The 14802-nt window shown below is 40.3% G+C and overlaps 1 protein-coding gene across 1 annotated transcript in view; it reads left to right on the top strand.

The window, feature by feature from the left end:
* KCNAB1 (potassium voltage-gated channel subfamily A regulatory beta subunit 1) overlaps window positions 1-14802 on the top strand; it is a 752409-nt gene that overhangs the window by 681806 nt on the left and 55801 nt on the right. Inside the window, exons 9-12 of the mRNA XM_078666222.1 lie at window positions 122-207; window positions 1799-1919; window positions 6750-6844; window positions 10172-10292. Of these exons, the coding sequence (XP_078522348.1) occupies window positions 122-207; window positions 1799-1919; window positions 6750-6844; window positions 10172-10292 (423 nt within the window). The remainder of the gene's footprint in view (window positions 1-121; window positions 208-1798; window positions 1920-6749; window positions 6845-10171; window positions 10293-14802) is intronic.

Genomic DNA, 14802 nt, shown 5'->3' with positions numbered 1-14802 from the left:
TTACCAGGAAGTATTAGGAAAATCCATTTAGATGCATAATGCATTTAGATCCTCATAAAGAGCTTTTAAATAAAATTACATTTTAATCCATTTGTCTGTTTGTTTGTTTTTTGCTTCATAGAGATTGTTCGAGCAATGACGTATGTGATCAACCAAGGGATGGCCATGTACTGGGGAACCTCGCGGTGGAGTGCGATGGAGATCATGGTAATGACACTTAACAAAACAAATGCACGTAAATATGAACAATCATGTTACAGAAAACCACTAAATGACAAAAAACACCCCACATGTGTAATCCATTGCTCAGGCACGCAAAGGCAACACAGCGACTCTCAATTTTTATTTAGTTGTCTCTGATGGTAAATAATATAGTGCAAACACATTTTTCCACTATACAATATAGTGCCCGACACATCACAATAGCACAACACAATAATATAGCAATAATACAACACATCACAACAGCACAAAACGAAAACTCAATAGCATGCCAATGGAATAAAATCCAACAAAATACCAACGCATTCCAACAGTACAACAGAACAGCACAATTATGGAAAAATTAATCATAAACCGAAAAACAAAATTCAATAACAGAAAAACATGCTGCAACCACACATTGATAACGTAAAATAGAGCACAATGTTGCCACACAGCAGAAAACATGCAAACATGACAACACAAAAACAGAACACAATACGTCAATGCAACACAACAAAAATAGCAACATAAAAGCATAGCAATACGTTTGTGTTGTATTTATCTTGTCATGCGTCAGGTTGTGTTTTCTGCTGTTTTGCTGTAGAGCAGTGTTATTCTGTGTTCTTGCCTGTGTTGTTCTGACATGTGGTTGTAATAGTGTATTGCTGTGTGGTTTTGTGGTGCATTATTGAATTCTTGTTATGTTGTTTCAGGGCTGCATTGTTTTGTTTTTGCTGTGACTTTGTTCCTGGGCTATTTTGTGCTGTTGTGATGTTGGCACGGGCGCAGAGTAAAGGAATTCCCACCTTTGCATAGGGCACGCCCCTATGCAAATGTGGGAACCCCCCCTGAAGGAAGCTTTGGCGCATTAAGTAACCATTGCTATCTGTATTATAGAAGGGACGCACACACGTCTGTGCCCCCTTCTATAATACCAAAGTGCCCCGGGAGCGCGCAAACAAGGCACAAACGCCTGTTGCGCCACCTCGGCACCTTCTGTAATACGGCCCCTGGTAAAAGTGGTTTCAGTCTGCAAACACAGGCATTCTTATGCTACAACGAAAATTTTAAAAAGAGTACCTACAAAAATGTACAGAATTACAGAAGGTGCTCCGGTGGCACAACCGGCGTTTGTGCCCGCTTTGCGCGACCCCTGGGCACTTTGGTGTTATAGAACGGAGCGACGACGCTTGTGCGCCCCCTGCTATAATACTGATATTGCTGGCACACTTAATGTGACAGCGCTACCTTCAGAGGGTGTCCCCTCATTTGCATAGGGCAGTGTCCTATGCAAATGAGGGAACTCCTTTGACTCTAGGCCTGTGCCATATTACAGACAGGGGCGCAGAGTCAAAGAAGCCCACTGGAGGCCCATTGACAGTGTGCCATGTAAAAGGTGGTGCACTATCAGTGCGCCCCCTGAAAGCAGCCATCGCCCACTTAATAAAACCCCGCACAGCATGAAAATCCGCGCAGCGCGGAAGGGGTTAAATAATAACCCGTAGAGAAAAGGTGCCGTCCATCTTTGGTGAATACGTCCTGCTCCAATGCAACAAAATGCAATGTGATGATTTAGTTTTATGTTTTTCCCCAGGAAGCCTATTCTGTTGCAAGACAATTCAATTTGGTTCCACCAGTATGCGAACAAGCCGAATACCACCTCTTTCAAAGAGAGAAAGTGGAAATCCAGCTTCCGGAGTTGTACCACAAAATAGGTAAATGATTGGTCTATAAAAGGTGTCACCCGGATATGCAGTCAGGTGTATGTTCACAAACCATTGTGTGCAGTAACTTTACAGGCTCTTCACTGCTGGTTTACTATTTACGAACTCATTGAATTTGACAGGCAGAAAACTTCCTTGATCTAAAGTAATGTACTATTGCATTCAGTTTCAACTTTTTGTACGGTCAACATCCCTTCACTGGCAAGCCACTCTTATGATCCTGTGTAATAAATCAAATGAAGTTTTGGGTAATATTTCATGTTTCAGACATGTTTATGAATCGTTTAACAATACATAACACAACTGAAAAAACACAACTTAGGTGCAATAGATTGATATAACATTTCTTATCATTTATACGCAATGGTAAACATTTTTTGTATACCCTTAAATGTTACTTGCATTTTGAAAAAAATGGACTATTTGAAACTAGGGCTATATTAGAGCAGGGCAAACACAAGGAGACGATGGACAGAGCACTGATACTTTTCAGACACTCACCCCTAGTCACAGATCTGGGTTGAATCCATCATTATTCTTTAGCTCACTTTGCCACCCCAGTTCAGACACAGCTATATGCAAATCAGTCTTGACCCTGTGCCTCATGGGAATAGTCCAACCCGAACTGCAGAGCCATGTCTTCCCTGGACCAGAAACAAGCATCATGGGACTGGTTTCGGGGTAACACCCCTCGTCAGCCAGGCTAGCTTGAATCCAGTGGGAAAGTGAGCAAGGGGCCCTGTCTGGGCATACCCGCCCAATTTAGGGTGAACAAAGCAAACACAAGGAGATGATGGACAGAGTGCGAATTAGAGCAGTGTCTTGGGGGCACAGCAGATGTATTGGGCCACATTTTGCCCGCTGTGTCACTTCCTTAGAGGAAAAACCACACACATTAGCCAAAATCTAACAAACATATACTGTAATAGGAAATAAACATCGACTCAAACCTCTTTTCGGAGAAAGTACACCACTGACATTTCACATTCATGCATAAAAAGGTTTTGTAAAGTTCAACTGCTTAAGATTCATAAGTATAGTAACATTCACATAAAAAAACACTCATGATGGTGAATGCTAGAATCTCTTAATATCTTTCATGTGCTCATCCTGGAGGGTTATGGATAGTGTTTGGACGCCCCGGGTTTTCACTTTTTAAGCAATAGGAATTTTTTGTCACATAAACCCATATTTCTTTTTCTGTTTCCAGGCAGTGTTCGGAAAAGCAGATAATTGTTTAGCTTTATTCATATTGTTGTACAACAAAGGTTCAAAAACTAAAAGCTTTTTTTCCCCAAACCCAATGTATATCCTACTGATGAGCCCTAATAAGGGTAATACCGGCCTAGGGTTGCTTGTATTCCGATTCAGGGAGGACCTAGCCAAGCAGTTCGGGCTGGACCTTTCCCATTGGAGCAGGGTCAAGACTGATTTGCATATGGTTGGTTCCAAACTGAGGTGGCATGGTGTGCAAAATATCAGTGGACTTGGATGTGGCTCAGAGTAACTACAAGTGGCTGAGATTGATTCAAGCATTCGATCCAATCAGTTTTTTGTATACTTTTCCCAAAAGGTACTCCACCATCGAAGGGATTGATTAATCAAAGCTATAAAATGAAGAATATCATAAGAGTATAATGAGTCTGGGATGTTGACCAATATATGACTACATCAGCGTGACTCTGACACATGGTGCTCAAGTACCTTCAATGTTATTTAGGAATCAGTTTAATAATCTAGAAAAAGTGTGGTGTTAGAGGGTATCTAGTGACTACATTTCAATCCATGGTCAAGCATCGCGTATAATGCAATACTCTGTGAACTCATTATAGTCTTATGGTGTTCTGCAATGTACATGGACACGTGGTCATGGCTGTTCACAACTCTTAACATCCTTGCCTCGAGATAGTCATAACTGACCAGAAATGCTGGTTGTGTAGGAGATTTATCAGCAAATTGTGATCGTCATGTACCTATTGGCTGTATATAGACGTAACGGATAATTGTGATCTTGATTTATCTGGGCACTTGAGCAAAATCTGTGTTCGCCATTCCTTATCAAACAAGCAGAAGAACTGTGCAAATTAAGTTGTGTGTTTTTTTTACATCAGTACACATATTATGTGATAATGCCTCAGAATAATATGACCATCAAAATTCTTTGTAAGTGAATTTAGAAAAAGTAAATGATACATTAATACAGCAAGGGGCAGATTTACCATTTAACATGCAGCGTAGCAGGGCAAACACTGCGCTGCGTGAAAAGGCGAGAGGAGGAGAGCGCCATATTTACAGAAGGGAAACCACCGTTACATCGCAACTTTTACAACGCACTTCTATTACAACGCAGCTTTTACAACGCTGGATCCATTACATCGCATGTCTTTACAACGCATGACATTACATAGCAGATGCTATTACAACGCATGTTATTACAACGTAAGTATAAGTAAGTATATAATTTTTTTTTAATTTTATTTAATATTATTAAATTAAATTAAATAATATTATGAATAAAAAAAATATTAATTTATGTTTTTTATATTATAAATTAAATATATTAATTTAAGTAATTTTAAAAAATAAGTATGAGTATAAGAGTATATGTTTTGGGGTACTGAGGTATACGTTTTGGGGTGTTTGGGTATTTTTAGGTTTCAGGGCTGGGTTTGGGTTTTGGGGTACAGGGGTATTTTTAGGTTTTAGGGCAGGGTTTGGGGTTTTGGGGTACAGGGGTATTTTTAGGTTTCAGGGCTGGGTTTGGGTTTTGGGATACAGGGGTATTTTTAGGTTTTAGGGCTGGGTTTGGGTTTTGGGGTACAGGGGTATTTTTAGGTTTCAGGGCTGGGTTTGGTTTTTGGGGTACAGGGGTATTTTTAGGTTTTAGGGCTGGGTTTGGGTTTTGGGATACAGGGGTATTTTTAGGTTTTAGGGCTGGGTTTGGGTTTTGGGGTACAGGGGTATTTTTAGGTTTCAGGGCTGGGTTTGGTTTTTGGGGTACTGGGGTATTTTTAGGTTTTAGGGCTGGGTTTTGGTTTTGGGGTACAGGGGTATTTTTAGGTTTCAGGGCTGGGTTTGGTTTTTGGGGTACAGGGGTATTTTTAGGTTTCAGGGCTGGGTTTGGGTTTTGGGATACAGGGGTATTTTTAGGTTTTAGGGCTGGGTTTGGGTTTTGGGGTACAGGGGTATTTTTAGGTTTCAGGGCTGGGTTTGGTTTTTGGGGTACAGGGGTATTTTTAGGTTTTAGGGCTGGGTTTGGGTTTTGGGATACAGGGGTATTTTTAGGTTTTAGGGCTGGGTTTGGGTTTTGGGGTACAGGGGTATTTTTAGGTTTCAGGGCTGGGTTTGGTTTTTGGGGTACTGGGGTATTTTTAGGTTTTAGGGCTGGGTTTGGGTTTTGGGGTACAGGGGTATTTTTAGGTTTCAGGGCTGGGTTTGGTTTTTGGGGTACAGGGGTATTTTTAGGTTTTAGGGCTGGGTTTGGGTTTTGGGGTACAGGGGTATTTTTAGGTTTTAGGGCTGGGTTTGGGTTTTGGGGTACAGGGGTATTTTTAGGTTTCAGGGCTGGGTTTGGGTTTTGGGGTACAGGGGTATTTTTAGGTTTCAGGGCTGGGTTTGGGTTTTGGGGTACAGGGGTATTTTTAGGTTTTAGGGCTGGGTTTGGGTTTTGGGGTACAGGGGTATTTTTAGGTTTTAGGGCTGGGTTTGGTTTTTGGGGTACAGGGGTATTTTAAGAGTTCAGGGCTGGGTTTGGGTTTTGAGGTACAGGGGTATTTTTTGGGTTTTTTTAAAAAACGATTTTAAATTAAGTTAATTAAAATAATTAAATTAAAATAATTAAATTAAATTAATTAAATGAAATTAATAATTTTAAAATTAATTAAATTAAATTAATTTAATTAAATTAATTACAATTTTAAAATTAGTTAATTTAAATAAATTAAATTAAATTAATTAAATTAGATTAATTACAATTTTTTTAAAAAGATATACTTACCTATACTTACATTGTAATGGCATGCGTTGTAATAGCATCTGCTATGTAATGTCATGCGTTGTAATGCCATGCGATGTAATGGATCCTGCGTTGTAAAAAATGTGTTGTAACAGAGTGCGTTGTAATATCTCGCGTTGTAACGTCATACATTCTTCATAGAAATATGGCACTCTCCTTCCCTTTCCCTAGCATTGGTGCTTAAATCAGCTGGCCTGCGCCACGGAGACACCCTTTGCACCATGGTGCAAAGGTGTCTATGTGAGTGTAATATAGGGTTTGTACTGGAAGTATCCCCTAAGCATAGACTGACGTTAACCCTTTCCCTTTTTGTATATGTGCTATACAGTGCAGCACACATACAAAGTCGGAAAAGGAAGTAGAAATGGAAGTATTTCTCCTTCCATGCACCTACTTCAAAAGGGCACAGTTTTCTGACGCTAAACCCTGTCTACATTATTTAGTAAATAAAATTTAGCGTCAGTAAACTTAGGTGGTTGTATGGGAATGCCCATTGTATACTCATGGTATGCCCCCTTGACGCTAAGTAATGCAAAGCAGTGTTATGTGCTGCTTTTAGTTACTTTCACTTTATTTCCAGCGATAAACCTGATTGGTGCTGGAAATTAAATCAGAGAAAATTATTTTAAGACCATTTGCATCTCTTTTGTGATGCAAGTACAGAGTAAAATCTTAGTAAATCTCCCCCAAGTGTCCACCTGTTAATAGCAGCATAAAATGATGTGTCCGTTATGCAAAGCGCAGCATCAGCTTAGCAAACGTATTTGTTTGAAAGGTTGACTTGACATCTATCTGTTGCTTCTCAGGGGTTGGAGCAATGACCTGGTCACCGCTCGCTTGTGGGATCATCTCAGGGAAATATGCAAACGGCGTTCCAGAAAGTGCCAGAGCTTCATTGAAGGTAGATGTTGATTGTTGATACATTTAGGCATAAGGCATAATTTTCTAAACGAATATGGAACTTCACTATTATTAATATATAAATATCTAGTATCATTCTATGTACTGTACACGCCTTACAAATTTACAGTCTTTCGCTGGATCTGAACGTAGGGATATTTAGGCCTGGGCAATGCGTAGTCTTGCAACATTTCTGACATTTTGTGCTACGCTTGTTCTGGGAAAATCTTGAAATTACACTGTTACTGCGGCTGAACCGTGGAATATTTGACAATCAATTTTTGTGAGCCAAGCTAATTTGTTCGGACTTATCCAGGTCTGAAAATATTATGCATTGCTGTGTATGAGCAACAATTTACTGATGCTAAAATCACTGTATTTTCTGAATGCAATTCTTGCATAGCAAGCATTGCCACATCAGGGGCTAATGGAAGGAGCGTGCACAAAGTACTGTGCGAAGAGCAGCAAGTCTCTTTAAGGAATACAACACAGTTCTTTATCTGCACCCGAAACTCCCAAATGCACTGCATGAGGCTAACAGGACCTTAAATGAATGAGGAGCTGGTCACTTGAAGGAAGGTTTATTGTTATGAACCCACCACTGAAGAGGACCTAGGGGCATATGTAGGTAATTTCCATTTTGCGATTCCCAAATAGCGATTTTTAAGGAATCGCTATTTGAGAATAGCAAAATGGAATGTAGGTAAAAATTCGCAATTTTTTTGCGAATCTTTAACATTCCTTATTTGCGATTAGCAAATTGCGAATCGCAATTAAGGAATGAGTGTCCCATTCATTCTTATGGGCCAAAAGGCCCATAGGAATGAATGGGGATACATTCTCAAATTACGATTTTCTGTGTGAAACTCGCAATTTGAGAATCGCAATTCCAAGGGTGCCAGGGTGTCCAAAGGACACCTGTTGCACCCCTGGAATGTGCCTATAAGTACATGTGGTGCACATACATGCCCTAAGGGCATGTCTGTGCGCCACATGACACTTTAAATTTTTAAAAAAAATGCATTTTTGAAGGAAATCGCAAAATACCATCTACTTGAAGTAGGTGGTATTTTGCGATTCCTTATGCAAAAATCGCATTTTTTTAAACACCCCTACATAGCATTTAAGGAATCGCAAAATTGTGATTCCTTAAATGCTATAAGCAAAATAAGGAATCACAATTTTTGGGATTCCTTATTTTGCTAAGTGGCACCTAAATGTCAAAACGCCGTTTGCGATTCGCAAACGCCGAAATTCGCCGAATTTCGGCGTATGCGAATCGCAAACGGCTACCTACATATGCCCCTTAGTTTCTTTTCAAAACACATCATCAAGCCATTCTATTCTAGTACCTCAAACACAATCTTCTCATTACATATACCATTTAAAACACATATGTGTCTACCGCCCACTTCATTTAAGAGGCACCAACTTGTTCAGAACTTGTCCAGAATAATATGGCCTGGTTGCTTTTCTGTCTATGCAAACTTGATCATGTGATTGGTGCCCACTATTTAATGCTCCAGTTCATTATCTTTACTCAAGTCTGTTTTTATTTCACGCTTCAAGAGGTCTAGATCTGGAGGCAACGTGCTCTCCCTGCTTGTTCCTCAATGTTATGCAGCAGTCTTTCCCTAGGTGTTTAACAGCTAACCATAAAAGGTTTATTAGGACAAATCTCATTTAGTTTTCTAGTCCCAGAAATATAGAGATCTTTTATCTTCACAGCCTAGCGCTGTGATGGTTTGGGTGCTAGACCAAATATACATTTTAAAAAAGATGATTAAAATAGTTTAGAACTTAAAAATATAATAATTAAATTAAAGAAAATGATTGTACATAACCCCATTAGTCCCAAAATAGAGTAATCCACAGTGAAAAATCCCAAGTGATGGTATCCGATTTTTTTTGCGTGGAAATATTGCCATACAAACTACTCTCCATCCCCAGCTTCATTCTTCCCACTCATTTGAAGTTTCACAATATCTCATCTACTCTCTTCTCACGACAAATAGAAACTCTCTGGGATAGGTTTAGTGCAATAAGATATAAGAGGTTTCACAATTAAATGAAACATTATTGCAGCATCGCACAATCCGACTCTCTCTGGCCTTGGATATTCATTAGAAGAAACTACAGATTTACTTTGGCGATTTTTCATAATGGGTCTTTCCATGAATTAACCCAAAATAGCCCAATAGTATATAGCAATAACTTCACACTGTCAATAGTTGTGTTGAAACATGTTTAGACATTTTTACCTTCCAAGAAAGAAAAGTGCATGATATACCACCGGAGTGGCATGTTTTAAGTACTGTGCTAAAAAAAATAGTGCAGCCAGAACATTTATTACAAAAATATTGTGAAAGTATGTGTATGTAGGTTAGGATTGATTTACTATATGTAACCCCACGAATAAGCACCTTGACAATATATTTAACTGCAAGATACATAGAGGTGGAGTTTAGAACAGTAAATCTATATAGACTTATATATACTTGCCCTTCACAGTATTTCGGTAGTTGATATTCTGACTATGATGTTTTAGAAGCACAGGGGCTTATTTATGAGGCCTTGTGTCACTTTTGCACCACCATTGCGTCACTTTTTGTGATGCACCGGCGGTGTAAAATATGTGCCACGTTGCACCCTATTTACAAAGTGACATCTATGCAAATGCTTCACTTTGTAAACCCCTGCGCCACATTATAACTGCGTCAGGTATAATGTATGCAGGGTGGGCTTTCGCAAAAATCCTCGTAGAAGTGGCTCATTGAAATCTATGAGATTTCAGTGTGCCACTTCTAGGACACCATTGCGTCAATATCTTACGCCTGCCTCACAGCAGGCGTCAGACTGACGCAGGCACTTTCACATGGGCCTTGCCCCATGTGAAAGGACCCATTGCTGGAGTTCCGTCTGTTTTCACACCCACCCCAGCAATGCACCACTTTTGCACCTACTGACATATCTGTAAGTCCTTGCGACATGATGTGTCATACAGTAAATATGACGCATCCATCATGTCGCAAGGAGGGCGCACTGAGAAGTGACACATCGCTGTTTTCAAGCAGCGATACATCATTTTTCATAAATAAGGCCCACAATATTTTTGTGCCCCCATATACTGGGATCTGATCTAAATATAAATACAAAATGTAAATAGAAGAGCTTGGCTTAAACGTTTGAAAGATGAGGCCATCCTTACCAGATTTCCACCACAAATATTCATGTTTTACCAACATTGTGAATGAAACAGTAGTCAATGTAGCTACCTCTTTAGAATACAATACAGACTTTCTAACAGATGTACACTCCTGATTTCTAGTGCTATCAGTGGCTGAAGGACAAAATTGTAAGTGAAGAAGGGAGACAACAACAATCAAAGCTGAAAGATCTTTCATCTATCGCTGAAAGACTTGGATGCACATTGCCTCAACTAGCTGTTGGTAAGTAACAAATTGTTGACCAGTGGTAAGGATGAGAGACAAACATGATCTTTTCACATGAAACTGCTCTCTTTCAGTTTGGGGAAAGCACAAATTGAGGTAAAACTACTCACTAGGAAATTTGTGAGCGATATCAGGGACTTTAGTGAGGAAATGTTGGGACCTTTAAACTATTTTGATTACTTAGATCTTCATCATACTTCGACTGCTGCCAGATACTTCTTTAGTCATTCATATGATTGAATACAAAGACAAGATTCATGCACGATTTTGAAATTCAGTGAGTCGACTGGAGTGGCATCATTTTGCCAGTGTCATTCATCAATCCAAAAACTTGATGTAGTTTCAGGAGCACTTCAGAATGTCCTCCTCTCTCAGGCAATTGAGAATTCAGGACCATATTTATGAAAGGCTTGCGTCACCTTTGCACCATGCACAGGTGTACTTGCGTGACACAAGCCTCTACGTCGGATTTATGAAGTCACGCTAAGCCACATTGCATGGCTTTGAATGGCTTCATAAATCTAGAGTAAGGCAGCGCGGCGTAAATCGCTGTGTTGCCTTACTCTGCACAAGTGATGTGTTCCATCGGCGTTGCGGTGGGTGTTCCCACACAATTCCCATGGTTTTTTTTGCGTTCCCAGATTTACAAGGACTTATGTCTCCCATGGGAGGCGTAACGAAGGGAAATATCTTTATTTCTCATTGTTTTTAATTCTTTCTATGTGTACTGCATTTTGCAGCACACATGGAAAGAGAAAAATGCCCCTATGGATTATTTTTGTGTAGGACGGTGCCCCTTTCTGCACAAAAACAATACTGCCTACAATACAGGCACCCGTGCACCATGGTGCCTGCATTGACGCTAGGCTGCCGAAACGGCGCAGGGGGAAAGGAAGGGAATGAACTGTATTGGATAAAAAAGGTGATAAATACGGTGCATTCCTGACCTTTCCCTGTGGCACAGGGCAGTGCATACTTGCTGCGCTGCCCGGCACCACCATTCCCGTAAATTTGTCCCTTAGTGTGCTGACAGGGGTATCTATAAATAGATTGCCAACTTCCTGTTTTTTTCTTAAGGACTTGGGGGGGGCTGCTAGGAAGGACTGATGGTCTTTTGACAGCCCATCCATGTCAATTCTATAAACAATACTTAGTTCTTGCTTGACTCGACCAATGTATGAGAGCTGAGGCTTGGATAAGGTTTGCAGCAGCCAGATACCATCTATTCAGTGCAACTAGAGAGAGTTGAGCACATGCAGAAAAGAACTATCTGATAGCACCCTGTCATCACTTGTGAAAGAACCGAAGCAGATGAAAGTTTAAACTTTTTAATAAATATTTCTGTGTTTGTGAAAAGGGAACAGGATTCATTTTAAAGACGAAGCACCCCAAAAAAATTCAATTCAATTTTTTTTAGAGATTTAAAAACAATGTACAAATTTGGGAATAGTTACCAAACGTTTCATTTTTATTTACATGCTTGCTGTGATGCATATTTTCTGTTCCATGTAGTGAAATTCGATCAGACTACATAAATGGGCCTCTATATTTCTATTGTAAAAGTATTCAATGAAAATGTGCTCCATGCCACGGCCTATGTATTATATGTCACTCAAATGTAAATCTTCTAACACAGACATTTCCCATGGGGGTGATTTGATGGTGAAACTGATTCCATTCTATTTTCTGTACCACAAAAAAACCCTAATGCGCTTTTTTCAAAGTGACCCTTGATTCCACCCACCCTCTTGACTTTAGAAGTCCTTCTCCGCTTTGAGTGCCATGCAAAGTTATGACGCGAGGCAACTTAAACAAGTTGTACATGTGGTTCACGTCTATGGTACAACCATTAAAACAAATAAACAGAGGTGGATCTAATCTTTGAGGGAGCCAATTACAATTATAAACATTATTCTCCATTCTGAGAGACCAAAATGAATTGTCCATGTCGTGTTCTCTGGTATAATATTGCACACAATCAAAGAGATATCTCTGTGGAGGAGCCAATATAAAGTGTACACATGACTGTCCTATGTGGCAGAGCTGCTAAACATTGTGCCCCAGACATAAGGCCTATACGCTGCTACCAAGGTACTTCATCTATGCAGTGAATAATCGAAGAAGGTTTTCAAACATCATTAAGGAAGGATAATGTATTTTAAACCCTTACCTGGCGGACAAGTAACCTGGAGAAAGGCAGAGAAATGCAACATTTTGGGGCCGATTCACAGAACTAACTTAAGACAAAATCCTAAACGTACTACTTTTGGTATTCACAGAAGGCATGTTGTCTTAAGTTTTACTTAAGACAAACTTAAGACAAACTTAAGACAGATTTAAGACAAAATCCTAACTTAAGTCTGTCTTAAGTCTGTCTTAATTCAAACTTAAGTCAAACTTAAGACAAAATCCTAACTTTACTACTTCTAAATGCCTTCTGTGAATGCCAAAAGTAGTACGTTTAGGATTTTGTCTTAAGTTAGTTCTGTGAATCGGGCCCTTTGAGTCTACTTTAATGGGGCATCCATCCCATCTTGAGTCGCCAGTCCCCAATGGCTTCACTACTGCAGAAGAGAAGTCAGAGCCGAGAACCCACAAAAAATGAACAGATCAAGTGAGACAAAGCACTACAAATGAACGCTGAAATACCTAGGTAAAAGAATAGTAAGAAATAAATAACCTTCGATGACAGTAAATATAATACTAAGCAAGTGGGCAAAATGGTGACTACGAATACTTTGCTCGATTTTTGAGCAGCAACAATAAAGGCATTTCTGGTCACTGTTGACCTGACAGTAAACTATGGGAATTTAATATTGCGGGGCTCTGGGATTGTTGGCTGTTCACCCTTGTTGCCTAGTGACTTGGATGGCATCTGCAGAATATTCCTGGTTGTCTCGTGCACAAATTCGTTATGCTGTCAGGACATAAATTGCAGAGATATTTTGTTGAGATTAATGTCAACAGCCAACGTAGTTTCTTTGTAGATTTATTGAAGTATGGAAGAGCAGTATAGAGGATAAGAGGGCCCAGAGGATCAGCACCAACTGACCTTGGTATTCGAATCTACTGTCACCCACGTTGCAACTTCTGCATAACATCATAACACCACATATTTCAACTCAGCAGTAACCCTGGCCGTAGTTCTCGAAGTAGCGCTACGCGAAGTGCACTTCGCACTACACGAGCTACGCGTAGCACTGCACAAACTGCGTAGTACCCTGTTCACGATGATTGCACAGTGCCGGATGCTTGTCCGCACTGTGCAATCATTGAAAACGGCATCTTGCACAGTGCGAGCTGTCTTTTACTGCCGCTCGAGTAGATTTTTACTCGAGCGGCAGCTTTCTCAACAAGGACTAGTAGTTTCTCATCGCGAGCGGTTGCAAGCATACGCGACCACTCGCAATGAGAAATTTGACCTTCCCGCGTTGAGAATCTCATCGGGAGGTTTATTTTCCAAGCTCGCGATCGGCAACTTAATGTTGCTGATCGCGAACGAGGAAAAAGTCTCGCCGGGATGTCATTTTGCTTGCTCGCGCTCGCCAACTTGACGTTGAGGACCGCGAGCAAGCAAAAAATGACTGCTGCACTACGCTACGCTCCGTGTGTTTGCTCTGTGCTACGTGCAGTTCACGTAGTGCGAAGTAGCGCAAACTTTGCAAACTACGCGAGTAGCGGAGTGCTTTGCCCAGGGTTACTCAGCAGATGATAACACATCAAACGTTTTCAGAGGGATTTTAGGTTGCACTTATATTCAGTCACAACTGCCCATGGAAACCCTACAGAAACTCTATTCTATTCAATTCTGGAAGTTCTTATAGCACAGCCTATCACACAGAAGGTTATCCTGGTACTAGCTTTACTGAAATGAATGCCTTGTATAGTTCTGTCATCAATGCAGCATAACTCCTGGGGGAGCAAATTCCACTGTGTGGACGCCAGAAAAGAAAACGAGCACCCACCTGCCAGTCTAAAATGAACTTTGGGCCAACCTTCCAGTCAGTTTCCTTCTACAACCAGTATCTGATATTTAGAAAACGTCTTCAGACATGGTTGTTTCCCAAGCATCTCATTTGCTCATTTACACTTTTTACCTTTGTTAGTATTAGGAGCGAAAACACGTTTTGGGGTGCATGATTGATTCAGACATGATGTTATCAACCAACCAAACCATACACCAACTGCTCCAAGCCAGCCTCTGCATTATCTTGTGGTCAATTGCAAAAACATAGTAAAGCTGCAGTTAGGGGCCTTTAGCAGACAATAAATTATACTACTTATATACCTGATGGTTCATTTGTGTCTGTGGTGGGCACCAGCACTCATTTTTGTAGACCAGGACATATTTTACCGGACTTTGGGCAAGAGAGAGAAAGTCAGAAAAGAGAGAAAGAAGGTGGAAAGGAAAGATAGGAAAGATAGTGAGAAATGAAGAAGGAAGGGATGAGAAAGAACCAGCAAGAGTGAGATAGAGACAGAGTGTAGTGTGATACAAAAAAGAGGC

This window comes from Lissotriton helveticus, chromosome 11, assembly GCF_964261635.1.
Source record: "Lissotriton helveticus chromosome 11, aLisHel1.1, whole genome shotgun sequence".
NCBI classification, from domain to species: Eukaryota; Metazoa; Chordata; class Amphibia; order Caudata; family Salamandridae; genus Lissotriton; species Lissotriton helveticus.
This window is presented reverse-complemented; position numbering and strand designations above follow the sequence as displayed.